Below are 14,648 nucleotides of genomic sequence, written 5' to 3' on the forward strand. Positions count from 1 at the left end.
AGGTCAAACATTAGAGCTAAGCATGCTCTGCGAACAAGTACTTCTCCAAGGATGTGAGCAAAGCTCGTCTAACAAGAACAGAAAAGCTCTCGTGTGTGTCTGGTGCTGTCTCATGGGCTGTGACTCCTACCCGTGTCCCATAGATGGACGTAAGTGATCAGTCACACTGGTCCATGTGGGGAGCAGCTGGGAAGCATTAGTAGGGTCTCTGCCAGCTCCAGGTGACACCCGGGCAGCATGAGGCACCCTGGTCATGGAGAACACGGTGTCTGGCTGTAGAGAACATGGTGTGCTATAGTTCTGAGGCGAAGCTTCCTGGGGAAGAAGAGGGAGACCTTTGCCCAAGAAGAGCAGGCAGGATTTGGATCAGTTTGGCATAAAGAAGACTAGGTCCAGGTAAGTTATCCCCTGTGCTGTCTCACACACAGGCTTCCAAGTCCTTGGAAGCTCTGGCTTGCCCAGTGTTCAAATAACCTGGGGTACAAAGTGCCCTGTGTCCCTCATAATGGCATAGCTGCTGGGTTTGGAAAGATGGCTCAGTGGATAAGCACTCAACCACTCTTGCAGGGCCCTGAGTTCGGTTCCCAGCATTCCCATGGTGCTGCTCACAATGATCAATAGCTTCGGCTGCAGGAGATCTTATTTCTCTGGCCTGTCTAAGAAGCTGCAGTCAAGTGCACATACACACAAACAAATGCACATGATTAAAATAAACTTAAAAACCTAGCTTATAGCTAGTAGGTGGCAGGAGCCGAAATCCTAGTTTAGGCCAGGGCTTTGTCCCCTTCTTTCTACTACACTGTGCTGCCTCCTGGAGGCCCCAGTGGGCAAGCTTGCAGGAGCAGGACTGGAAAGGAGTCACATAAAGGCCAAGTGAGCCCCTTCCCCACTTAGGCAGAAGAGAAAGGAGGTGGTAGGTCATACGTGAGGCTTGTAAAAGACTGAAAACTGCAACCCTGCAAACAGAGACAAAAGTTCCATCAGGCAATATTTAGGGAGGAGAAAAACCCACACGCTGGTCTATCAAAGATACACTGTGCCAAGCCTCTGGACACTGGTACTCTGCCTAACGCAGAAACTCTTCTGCACAACTGCTTGCTCTTAAGCCTTGAGAATCCCTGCCTCAAGTTTCAATCATGCCCAACCTGAGACCTGGCCCCAAAAATACCAACTGCTTCTAGCTCCTGAGCACCCATTTAACTCCCTCTTGCCAGTCCACCCCGGAAGACTAGTCATGACCCTCTTAGCATCACTACTGCAGGAGCAGAGCCCACTTCTCCTGGCCCCTACAATCCTCCCTCCTCCATGCCCTTCAGAGGAGAGTTCTAGAAGGTGGACTGGAGTTGCAATAATCACTTACCAGAGAACAGGGCCAGCCACTGGAATGCAGTATAAATTTGGTTATCTAAGTTAATGAAAGTCTTTTCCATGCCTAGCAAGAAAACTTTCACAGGATACAGGTTGTCAGACGGACAGACTGTCAGGAAGTCACATTTGAGGAGCTCTGCATCCTCAAACTAGGGATGTCAACGGAAGTGTTAGACAGAAATGTGTGCATTTCCTGAGCAGAGTAAATTCAAGGACAACCTTTCACTCCGAGGCACGAACTACAAAACAAGGCCACTACTCCTGTAGCCACCTCATCTGATATGACTACGACAGTTGTTTCTCTTCTTCTATAATTAGAAAACTTTGAGGTTTAGGTACTGGCAACTACCAAATATGTGGCTTATTAGTTACCGAGCGTGAACCCTGCAGAGCTCCCCGAATGGGAATTACAGCAACAGCGCACAGGACAATGGCCAAGCCGAGTAGAATGCTCTCATTTTGTATTGCATTCCTCAAACATTCTGGTGAAGGGTTTGTTCTGACCTCCCCACAGTGGGCTGGATTTCTTTTCCTGGGTATGTCTATGGGAAAATCCCTCTTCTCCAGGATGGGAATGTGACCCCTGACTGGGCGTCCATTAGAGTCACAGGGTGTGGGTGCACCTGCAAGGTCTCCCTCCCTCACAGATTCCCACCTCTGCAAATCTACCCAGCTCAAACTTTGCAGAACATCTGGGCCCCCTCCTGCCAGCCATCACTGTACACCTGCATGTGATTAGGACTCGGCAGACACCCACAGCCCCACCGAAGTCAGCAGTGGTGACATATCCCAGCGGACAAGTCTCTCCCCAGACTGCTGATCCTTCTGACCAGATGAGCGTAGGTTCCAGGATACATGAGCCCTGTGCATCTGTGACCACAGAGTCCCCCGTCCCCAGTGAAACAGCAGTGAGGACACCTTCACCCCTGCTTGGAAATGAATGCCGCCAGGGGCGGACTGTGCACAGCAGAGCCAGGGAGGGAGCAGAAGTCGAACTTGGCCTTCTCAGTGTCAGCCACTGAAGAGCCTTTTAGACCTGTTCACACAGTGTTTGGGAAGTTGGATACAATTTCAAATGCCCTGACTTTCTCCCCACAAGTGCCGCCCTTTCTCTTGTGAATGTGGGAGCCCCTGCACAGCATGCTGGAGTCGGCCATGTGGACAATGAAAAACTGAAATTTTAGCCTACGAATGTAATGAACAGTGCATGACAAGGTTTTACACCTTTCCATTGGAAGGGTCTTAGGGCACATTTATCATACCTGCCAGAGTATTTAGTTAAGAAGATAGATATTCTCTCAATAAGAGAAAAATGTGTTTGATAACGAAATTAAGAGCACAAAGAGAGTCTCAAGATCTATCTTTGATAGGAGGGAAACATGACCACCGAGACCATCAACATTCTAGAGGAACATTGACTCCAAACTGGGCAGGTGCTGCTTGTTACTGACAAAAAGGCAGGTCATAGCAATGGGGTCCCATATCCCTAAAGGTCATACTGGTCACGAGTCCTTCATGAAGGCCAGGTCTGTCAGCTCTCACACCTGCTGCTCTCAGTGATCAAAAACAGAGAACAAATGAAGTAGCCTTCTTCAGATATGGGAAGAAGACAGGCAGACGAGCTAAGAGAGCACTCTATAGGCTGCCAGGGAGAGGAGCTGAAGCAACTAAGGAGCTATGCGGAGAACAAAGCCAGACTGGCCTGTCAGATTTTCTGTAAGACTTGATCCTCTGAGATATGCGCTTGGTCTCAAAGAGGAAGCCACTCAACTGGCCTTTAGGCCTTGACACTTCTTTTAGAGGCTAGGCCATGCAGCCTCCAAAGCAGGAGGACCCATGCTTTCTGTAGTGGGACAGATCCTCAGCAGCCTGGAGTATGCATGAGCCAAAGGTTTGTCCCTTCTAACTGTGCTTTTGAATGACTGGTCACTCCTTCAAGCTGTGGTGCTCATCTCTTGGAGAGAAAACCCATTTCTATAGCATTTTGCACTCTTCTCCCCTGAGCCCAGGGCCACTCAGTGAACCTCATGGACTGCAGGGCTATGCCTAGGGACCTCAGCAGTTTCACAGTAACGGCGCTGTGCTCAGGGCTCCTGATCATTGATACCACATTGAGACCCTCTTGCTTGAGGGCACCATGGTCAACCAGACAAACAACCAGCCAGGCCTACCATGTAGCTACCCATTTTGAGCAAGTCATTTGGCTGCTGCTCTCCAAAGCAGAGCAGAAGTAGACTTAGTAGGCTGGACGGCAGTGGTCCAAACCTCCATCTCCAAACACCAGTCAGAAGCAGCTTTATGAATAAAATATTTAATCGACTTTGTCTGTCTGTACAAAATATTAAAGTGGTGAATGATGGGCGTACAAGCTGTTTAGCAAATATATACTGCTATGTAATGGTTAAGAAAAAATAGCTTGCTGTTTTACAGGTCATTTACATTTCAATATGTACAACCTACTTAAATTCAAGAATACATATACACATGGATTCACGCCCGCCCTCCAAGGGTTGGTTCTCTGCTAGCTAGTCTGGTCACAACAGCATTGCACAGTGTCATTGGGGACCGCCTGAGTGGCCAGTCTGGGCAGCAGGCAGATGCTCAACTGTAGCCTGCAAGCTACGGAGCTCTGCTCTGGCCAAATCCGAGCTGGAAGATTGCCAACAAGGAGATTTCGGGTTTTAAAAACCTCTCCCTCCCAGCGCCTGCTCCACCTCCTGAGGAACAGTAGGTGTCATTGCAAAATGAAAGCTACTTCCCCTGAAACTAATTAATTCTGTCTTTAGCTGCTGAGGGAACAGCGTGGAACTGAGCTTTGGTGGCATTACATCGCTCCAGCTTTGCCATTTCCTTAAAATAACAGTATCAGGAATCAGATTAAATTTACTTTTTAAGCTGCGGGCCACTCACCGTGTGTGCCGCATTCCATCGCCCACCCAGGACCTGCTTACACAGCATCATGCCACGAGCAGGTTCAGGATTCAGCAACAACCTCCCCAGTGAGAGGACTGGAAGGATCTACTTCTTTATTTATACATAAGGCAGGGTGAAAACATATCCCAAACTTCCCAGAACTGCTTACCTCATCCGCTAAAAGGGCAAGTCACAGACTGTGTTATACCCTATTTTTTGTTTTTATTGCATCAACTGCTCATTTGGAGTGAGAAAAAAACAAAAACAAAAATTCCCAACTAAAAGACCTAATGATGACTTTATCCAAGAACCCAAAAACATAAAAGCTGTTTGTCCTATCATATAATGTGAAATGCAAAAATAAAAGGACCCTAAGGGTGCTCTGTTTAGTCTGTGATTTATCAGAGGTGGAGAATGCCAGAGAAACTCCTCTCAAGAGAGTCTCAGTTCCCAGCTTGGAACACTAACCTGTTGCCCGGCCTGGAAGCATGTTGCATGCTGAACCTTCTCACCAAACTGGATCATCGGTTATACACAGTGCAGATTGGTTGACTCTGTATGACTCTGACAGGCTGACTCCAAAAGTAAGGCCCATTCCTCAAGCCATCCCATAGTCCTCAAAGCAAAAGGCTGCTGCACCTCGGAAGGAATCTAGGACCTCACTCCTGCCTCAGGGAAAGCCCCCCACATCTAACCCCAGAACATCTTGTCACTGCCTTGCAGACTTGATCCACTGAGAAGTCCTGTAAGGGTTTCCTATTGCCCACATGAGTTGTCTTAAAGGAGCCAGGCCGTCACAGGGGTCTAGAAGTACTAACTGTCTAAGTAGGGACAGGTTATACGCAATCGCTTCGAATGAATAGCTTGCAGGCATGGACACACACACACACACACACACACACACACACACACACACACACACACACACACACGCACACCAAGGGAGTTGAGATTGTGTGCTTTGGAGGGATCAATTCACATTTGCTTCTAACTCAGCAGGACTTCTGCAACACCTTTCCCACAACTCTTGTTTTGGTCCACTATGTACACATGCTAGACGGGCCAGATAGTTCTGGAAACTGACAGAGGAGAGTCTGAGGGCCCTAGATATAAAACATGGCATCTCATCCCATCGCTAGACATTGGAACTAGGGAGGTGGATTCCAGTGTTGGTCAGATGGAGCACTACATAACTACAAGAAGACAACTCCATGCCCACCTCCTGCCTGGTCACATCTCCAGCCACCACCATTCAAATAATAGCAAAACAGCTAGCGAAAACACAATAGCTGACCTTGTTCTGGACGTTTGTAGCACAGCACTCACGGTGCCTGGGTTTGGCATTCAGTCTTTTCTGATTTCTTTAGGCAGCTTATTTCAGTATCCACCAAAAGGGATAAGAAATTCTGAGCTACAGATTCTCTCTCGCCACTCCCTCTAAAAGCGGCGTTTTCACTCTGGAAGGGACTTCACCTGCTGGAGCAAAATGTGTTCCTCACACCTTCACACCAAACACAGAAACGAGTCTCAGGAAGTGTCTATGGTTGCCACAGCCCTCTTACCATTGAAAGGGATGCATGTGAAAGAAACCAGTCCTGTGTTTGCCTCACAGATGCTGGAGGAGGCCTGTAAGCTCAGCACTGAACAGGACCATTGCCAGGTGAACGGGTTTGCTGCTAAGAGAGTACATCGACTGACTGACAATAGCAAGAGAGCCTTGAAATGCAGACTGGTCTTCAGTGACCTCACACCTTCCACTGCCCATGCTGACTTACACTTTGTTGTAATGACTGCCACTGCTGCCAGGAGGCACCATCCCCAGTTCTGCCTGGCTGGAGGTCTACAGCCAAGTTGTAAGCTGTCTGCAAGCACAGCACGGGCAGCAGGGCTCCTGAAGAAGGATGTGTGCACGTCAGAAGCAGAGCATCTCTCAGTCCCTGGATGATCTCAGAGCTCACAGCAGCTGACTCAAGAGAGCTCATGGCAGCCTGGGATTTGGTCCTCTTAAGAACAGTTCCCTCACCACTGCCCCAATTGGGGTACCCCTTTGTGCTGTCCTTAGCTCTGGCCCAAAAAAGGAGGGGGGAGAAAAAACTTGGCTTCAGCCTAAAGCTGCAAAGGGATCTGCTACAAAAAGCAGAGCTGGTGGGGAGGGAGGATCTAAATAAACCTCTTCTGAACTCTTCCCATTTAGTGTTTCTTTTAATGCTTGACTCTGCCACCATTTTCAAAAAGTCACCTGGCAAGCTCAGCCTGGATGTGACTCAATGTGAACACAAGCACACTCTCCAACCAGGGGGCACAGAGCAGCTCCTGGCTGTTGGGGAGCCAAAGCCCAGGACCCAGATCCTGGCCTCTCCTGCACCTGCTCCACCCTGGGTAGAAAACTGAAGCAGTGTTTGCTAAGCTCCAGCATTCAGATAAGTGCACAAGCCCACACTCTCAGAACTCTGGTGATGCGGCTGTGGCTAGGATTATTTGTCTTGGAGTGTCTGGACAACTTTCTAAGAAGAATCTTGGAACCTTGGGACTGGAGCAGTTGTCATGTAAGGGACAGATGCTGAAGATCTAGGCAGGGAGATGACTGCCCATGACTGAGTGTCTCAGATGTCTCTCAAGAGAGGCACCTGTAGAGACCTGATGCCTGCATGGTCTCCTACAAGGTGAGTCCAGGCTACACTATGAAGAGAACTAACTCCTGGGTATAGAGAAGCCTTCATTCTAAGGCTAACCAGAGACATCAGCTGACCACCCTATGGAGATCTAGTAATGTCTCACCCACTCCTCAAATTGGGTAACAACTTTGACATCTTATCCACATTCTTTCTTCCCTTCCCACCCCTGACACTTACAAAAGGGAAATGGAGACCCACTGCTCCCTGACAGAAAGCTGCTTTCAGACCTCCATCCTCCAGACCTCTACCTTCTCAACCCACTTGCTGAGGCCCCTGTGCTGAGTCCATTGGCAAGGGCCCTGCCTCCCTATATGTGGCCCCCAAGAGGACACTCTCTGGGGAACCATCAAGGCAGTGTGTCCTCTACTTTCTATTGCCTTTTCAAGGTAGACTCAAAGGAGGAGCGAGCCTCTTGGGGCACAAGATGCTCTTGGAAAGAATGTGCCTGGATACCCTAATTTAAGAAGAAATGCAATCTACAGTCGCACTTGTGTTGGCCTTGAGTGGGAGTAGCTGGGGAGGTGGGGACCTGTAGGATTGGCATCCAGAGCATGCCCAAGCTCTCTTCAAGACTCACATCCAGCTTCTGTCCCTGCTGACACCATGATGATTGTCAGGGAAGATCAGCATGGGACAGACAGATCCGCTGACCTTCGGCAGCGCTACCACCCACAATGCACAAGCTTATTACCCCATGCCGCTTGAGCATGGAAATGCCAGGAAAGTGGGCAAAGGCCGAGCATGAACACTACACAGCCCAGCACAGATCCAGCCATTTTTCCTCACAATAAGATTAAGTAACCGACCACCCTCTCTGCAAAGGTCCAGCCCAGCTGCTTGGTAACCCCAAATCCCACAAGGCCAGAGTCTAGGAATCCTGAAAATGCTTTCCTGCCAATGGAGGAGTTACTTTAATCCATAAATTATGGCTTCAAGCAGCAAACCAGACCAGCTTAGTGTCTGGCAAGCCTGTAGGCCCAGCTGGCCTGCCCCTGCTTCCTGAGCTGGGACTGTCAGTCTCCACTCACTTGAAGTAGTGGTTCAGGTTATCTCAAGTAGCTGTGCACTGTTCCCCAGCAACATGGAGAATTCTGTTTACTTCAGCAGGAAGATTTTGGTGATCTCAGGCTGGGGATGAGGGAACACCCTAACAGACATAGTCTGTGCTGACCACAGCATCCAACCAAGGATTTCAGCTGAGTTTGTCCTGGTCACCCAGCCCCACTAAACCCTAGGTGACAGGCAGATGATGAAGAGTGTTCCCAACTGTGCAGGCAGCAGTCTTTCTCCGCCTCTTGGCAAGCTAGTTTAACCACATCCCATCTGCCCCACATGCGGTTAGCCCTTTTGTGGTCACAAAATACATCCTCTAGAAGATGGCCATAGGAAATAGAACCAGAAGAGGGGCACTGTTGCTAGGGATAGTTCTACAAAGGTTCAAGGGAAACCTGGGAGAAGTTCCGATCATTCAGTAAACAAAGAGCACCGGAGGTCTCAGAGACAGAAGACAATGGTGACCATTCTAAGGACAGTACCCTCTTGTGGGTACAACCTCAACACAGGGGAAAACCCACTCTCAAAACGTCACATGCAATATGTCTTGTTAGAAAGAAGTCATCAAGTTAAAAGGGGCAGGGCTAATGGATATTTCCCTACTGTATAACAACCAAGCTAAATCAAGTTATTTTCCCCCAAAAGTTGTTTGGCCTAGTCACAAAAAAAGTATTAAAATGTTTGCTTCTATACAAAAGTAGTAAACACTCTAAGTTTTTCTCAAAAAATAATAGTCAACTGTAAATTTTCATTTTTTTTCTAAACTTTCTAATACAGCTTTTAGCTTTTCAAGCATTTTATTCTCCATTGTGACACGAGAACAGCCACTATTAAATCATCTTAAACAGAAGAGGGAAGTTTCCTGGCAGAATCCAGAAATCTGGATGTACATCTCTGCCCAGGCGCCAAAAAAAGAAAAAAGAAAAGAAAAAGAAAGAAAGAAAGAAAGAAAAAAAGAAAGAAAGAAATTGTATCAAGAGTAGCCACTTTGTGAAAAAGAAAAAAAATGATGAAAGTGTTGTGTTTTCCGATTACAGAGATCCCCAGTCAATAAGTTCACATTCTAAAAGGATAAATTATACATGGGGGGAGGGGATGAAAAGGACTCAGATGTGACTCTTAAATATAAAATTCACTGAATCTAAATTTTCATCCTTCCTGTCTCTCAGGAGTATCCACTAAGAACTAAAATAAAATACCTGTAAACTGCCCTGGGCCTTGGCATTCAAGACAGAATTAACTCCTCTCCCAAAGCCTAAATTAGAAAACCTAGAGTAATGTTAAAGAGGTCCTCTGAGCCCTCTGACAGGTGCAGCCCAGCTTGTTTCTGTTTCCCCAGCCATTGACAGGAGGCCCCAGAGGATGAACCGGTACCAAGAAATCAAATGCCTCTGCAGAACAAAAAATTCTGGAGCTGGGAGACAGGCCTGCAACCCACTCATTCCACCATCTAGGAGCAAGGACCCGACTCCTCCCAGACTGTGTGTTTAGGTCTGACAAAGGCATTTGTGTGGCTTCACTCCCCCTCATCATTGTCACACTGCCAAAAAAAAAAAAAAAAAAAAAAAAAAAGCAAGGAACACAGTCAAAGGCACAAGGCACACACAGGCCACCACAGATGTGCTAACAAAGGGAAGCTAAGCACAAGCACTCATTGTCTTTTGGAAGGGACTGTGCCTACCTGACAAATGCGCTTGACTTCTGAAGGTGAGAAGCTGAAGCTGGTGGCCCTGGGACACTGACTCCCTGACAGACAGCCGTTTCCAGCCTCTTAGGAAATCCTCTTGGCACAATCCTCCACTACCCCGTATACAGCCATTGCTCTATCTTCCTCCTGCTACTGCCTTCTAGACGCTTCTAAACCTGGCAGATCCTATCCTATTCCTCACCTGTCTCCTCCATTTCACACACATCCTCAGGAGAAAGCTGTTCTTCCTACTTTCCCGATCATTCCTAATTGGAATTGATGTTTTTAAGTCGGTCTTGGCTTTTGCAGCACAACCCATTCGTTTGCATAAAGCTTCCTTTTCAAAACTGAGACAGTACCACGTGAGACGTGTCTAGGAGATGTGCGCCTCCTTGCGACCCCCAGCGGGTCCTTTTTGAAGATTCCCAATGCCCACCCCCCAAGAGAATCTGGGTATTACAGCCCTACAGTGGAACTCCACGTCCAGTGTCAGGAATCCAGCCACCTAGCAGAGCCACACGGCCTCCAAATAAAAGGAGAATCCAATGCTAACCCGTTTCTACTTGGATTTAGTGCCAATTACCGCAACATAAACACAGACACCCTTCCCTCTCCCCAAAGGGACAGAGGTTTGTATCAACGTCAGCAAACGAACACGGCTATGACATCAAGTCGCTGCATACTATCTCTGTCCAAGGCTTTCAGCGCCTGGCATCCACAGTAAACATGTGCGCGAGTGAAGGAGTGTGTAAATGTGAGTGTTAACTGTGTGCTCTCCTCTGCTGGCAGAGAACATTGTCCGCCTTCCCTCGGGCCTGGTGACTCACGCTCTTCGGCTAGGGTCCTGGGCAGCAAAACCCTCCCCAGACCTCATGCTACCTGCAGCCGCAGGCCTCTACCACCATGTCCTCGTACTGCTTGTAGACCACGTTGTTGGCGGCGTCGATGTAGAGGATGCTGATGGGGCTGAGACGTGCGGGCACGCAGCAGGAGGCTGGCGCCGCATCCGGCGCCATGGAGTTGAGCAGCGTCTGGATGATGGCGTGGTTGGTAGGCTCCAGGTGCGAGCGCAGAGGAAAGTCGCAAACGCCCTCGCAGTGGTATGCCTCGTAGTCTAATGGCGCGATGATCCAGTCGTCCCAGCCCAGCTCCTTAAAGTCCACATGCAGTGGCTTGCGACTGCAGCGGCTCCTGCCTCTGCGCCCGTGGCCCCTGCCTGCGCCACCGCCGCCGCCGCCGCCGCCGCCACCGCCCCCACCGCCGCCACCGCTTCCCTGCGCTCCCCGAGTCCCAGCCAGCGCGGTCCGTCGCCGCCTGCGACCGCCCGGGGTGGCTTTCCGAGATCCAGCGCCTAGTCCTGGATCTGGTGGCAGCTCTGCGGCGGCCCGGAGAGCGCGGGCCTGGGCGCGTATCTCCCGGAACAGACTCTCTTTCCTGTGCGTGCGGGAGGAGATCACCAACAGCGCGCGCTCCTCGGCTGCCGTGCCGCCGCCGTCGCCACCGCCAGGCCAGCCGAAGCCCAGTCTTCTCAGGGCCAGCGGGCTGCTCTCGGCGCCCGTCACCGCGCGCAGCACCAGGCAGAACTTGCGGGAGGTGCGCGGCCAGCGGCGGTGACTCTGCACCGCGTCCGTCACGTCGAACGCTTCCCAGCGCGCGCTGTCTAGGGGCTCGGCGGCCCGCGAGTGCAGCAAGTGAGCTGTGCCGGCCTCGTCCGGGCACGTGGACAGCAGCAGCAGCGGAGGGAGGGTCGCACTGTCCCTGTCTGGCTCCGGAGACCTCCGGCGCAGCACGCGCAGCTCGGCATTCACCACCTCGTCGGAGTCCGAGAGGCTGGATACGTCGAATAAGAAGCTCTGGCCTGGCTCGGCCGCCGATTCCTCTACAGGGGGGGGGGGGGGGGGGGGAGACAGAAACAGAAAGAGCAGGGTGAGGGTGAAGTCACACGCAGCAATAGAGGGGACGGCTTGACTTCATTTGGTTTGGCTGTCCTTGATACATAATGCGACCCAGAAAGGCTCAGAGGAGCAGACAAGTGTTCCCTCATCTGGGTTCCCGCAGACATGCTGTCAATCTGGCCCCAGGGAAAAGGGATTCTTTCTTGTCGCCTACACCTGAAGTTTTGATTCTTTGACCACCGCGACAACCACAGATACACACGCCGAAAAGCTGAACTGTGGGCCCCAAGAGCGCACTACAGCACCTCAGGAACAAAAAAATTAGGGCTTAATCTTTAGATCTGCTGCCTGCTTCAACGTCTTAACGTTTGCTGAAACGGTAGGCCAATCTTCTGGTCAGGGGTGACCTGAGCTTGGTCAAGGGGCCCGACGGAAAGCGTTCACGGGCTTTCCCAAGAATTTGCTTTGCGTGGCAAATGCCCCCTTATGGCTGAGCTGCGCGCCCCCAAAGAGCTGCAAGTACTTCTGCCTGTACAAAAACTTTTCATTCCCTAAAAACACTTTTCCCGTTGGCTCCTTTTCTTCTCCCGACCCAGCCTAGACACCGTCACTGACCACGGTTTTCCGTGCAAGTTGGGCCCTGAGAATTGTCCAAAAACGGAACACATAAGAACCGCGACATAGACACCCTCCGCTCCAGCCCACCCTGTCCCTTCAGCCAGGTTAGCGACAGGTTCTCCCAAGTCCTCAGTGAGTTTTCATTGTTGGTCGCCCTCGTCAACCCTATTCTTGGCTCCTTCTGGTGCACCCGCGGCCACCAAGAGGAAAAGAAAAGACAGTGGGACACAGAGAACCTTCACGGAGAGATTAGAGGAGGCTTGCCTATTCTCTTGCTCTAGTGTGATTTATTTCGGGCTCGGGGTTTTATTTCTGGTCATGGGCCCTTTTTCTTTTGGGGTGGACTCAGGCAAAAAAAAAAAGTTTAAATTCCACCAAAGAGCAGATAAGGCGTTGCCTTTGAAGGGGTCATATGGTTTCGTTTTGCCCCATCGGAGAGACCAAGCAAACTCCCCCCACCTTTGGGATTTGTTCGCCAACCATGGCCAGTTTTAAGACTACGGTCTGGGTGTAGTGAAACTGTTCGAAACTGAAGCTGGTGGTAACAAGCTACACAGAGGTCCTGAGCTGTATTCTCAGCCCCTGCTTTCCCCCCAAACACCTTTCTCTGCGGCCTCCACCTCATCCTGCTTCCTAGGCCTCGCTACCTCCCCTAGAAAGGGAGGGAGGAAAGGTGGCCAGCCTTTGAGTCTTGCTGGTCGAGCAGAGCTACACGGAAGGATTTAGCTGGTTTTATAACCTGCTGGTTTTATAACCTGCTACCTTAGGCCCCTTTCCATTCTCTCACCATCTGCAGTTTGGGAGCATCCTATGTAGCGACAGGTTAGGAGTTTCCCCTGATTCTGTGTACGCAGATTGGAGTTTCCTCTAAGAATCCCACCAGTCAGTGCAGAGTGCCACGGCAGACCCCTGGAAAATGCATGCTGGGCCTAAGGGTTCCATAGGATATTCAGGACCTGAGACTTCTACATATGGAAGCAAAGCTGTCTGTGCATACATGCGTGTGCTGGGTTTCTGAGATGAGCGATGGGTGGCGGCCACAGCCTGTTTTCCCACGCTGGTATCAAAGGCCCGCAGACTGCCAAAGGCTGCGGAGCCTTACTTCCCAGCCCTCCTTGCCTTCCTCTCCCTCCTGATTTCCAAGCTAGATCTTTGGCTGGGCAGAATTAAGGCCAAAATGACTTGCATTTCCGCCTGAAATTAGTTAAATTTTCCCTATCTGTTTGCTTTAATGACTTCAATGGAGATTAATAAAAGCCAGATGACACACACACACACACACACACACACACACACACACTGCAACTACCCCACAACCCCACCCACATCCTACCTTTAGAGGGCCCAACACAGGGTTAGATGTGATGCTTGAGCTCCAGGCATCCCTTTCCTCCCCACACAACCGAGGTTCTGGACTCTGGCTGCTGGGGCCTACTGCCACAGAGCACAGGCACCCAAACTCTCTTCCCGTACACAAACCGAAGTGACCGGCCTGAGAAGGGCCCTCCTGATACCAAGAAAGGCCATTTACTTTAATCGGATACCAGCTTCTCTACCCTGAATTCCCCTGAGCTTCTGTTTGTGTATAGTCCCCAGTCTCCCCCCCTCGCTGGAAATAAGGAGCTACCATCACTGCTAGTCCCTCTTGGCGGGAACTCAGAGGCCCCAACTCTTGCCTTTCTTTCTTCTCCCAGGGCTCCAAGCCCGAAGTTACCCTTCCCCAAGAAGCGGATCTTGAACTCCGCTCTGCTTGAGGGGAACCTGCCAGTCTCCTGTTCTAAAAAGCAACCCCCACTCCCCTCAGCCCTCGGAGACCAAGCCATGACCGGCACCATAGTCCAGGCTTAGAGGTTCGTGTACGATGACTTCGAAGATGACTTTTTCTCTCTAACACCTGAGGATAGCTATAGGGACCATAGCTCAGGGTCGAACGGAGCAGAAGTTTGCCTCCCCCGGCTCGTCTCAGGCCAGGAGCAGACGGGATGGGCTGGTGCGCAGAAGACGCGTAAAGTACCTTGAGTTGCTTGGTCTGTGAAGCCGGTGATCGTGTCCACGCGCCCGTGCCCTGAAGTTGCCGCGGCAGGAGCCCTCCCCGCCAGGCTCCGGTAAAGCGACATCATGAAGTGGTGTGGCACCACCGAGCCGTTCCTGAAGCCGGAGCCCGCGGCGCGGCGCACAGCGCGGGGACCGGGAACCGCAGCGGCCTGGAGAGCTGAAGGGCCTGGAGCTGGGGCGAGGGTCCGCCCGCCGCCGCCGCCCCCCGGGCTCCAGGCTGGTCCTGCTCCCGCCGCTCGGAGCACCGCGGCAGCTTCCAGCCCGTCGCGGGGACGGCAAGCGCTCAGCAGCCAGAGACACAGCGCGGCGGCAGCGCTCAGGTCCATGGGCTCCGTGGGCCGGCCGGCCGCGCGACACGGGCTCCGTGGCTCCGGGAAGTCCCCC

General features: G+C 51.1%; 1 protein-coding gene across 2 annotated transcripts; it reads right to left on the minus strand.

The window, feature by feature from the left end:
* Window positions 1-3,663: 3,663 nt before the first annotated feature.
* Window positions 3,664-14,648, minus strand: Gdf7 (growth differentiation factor 7). Of its 2 annotated transcripts, none has more exon segments than NM_001170350.3 (2): window positions 3,664-11,554; window positions 14,224-14,648. In NM_001170350.3, coding segments are annotated over 2 exon segments (1,350 nt in total). In that variant the 5' UTR covers window positions 14,591-14,648; the 3' UTR covers window positions 3,664-10,571.

Source organism: Rattus norvegicus, chromosome 6 (genome assembly GCF_021556685.1).
Source record: "Rattus norvegicus strain SHRSP/BbbUtx chromosome 6, alternate assembly SHRSP_T2T, whole genome shotgun sequence".
NCBI lineage: Eukaryota > Metazoa > Chordata > Mammalia > Rodentia > Muridae > Rattus > Rattus norvegicus.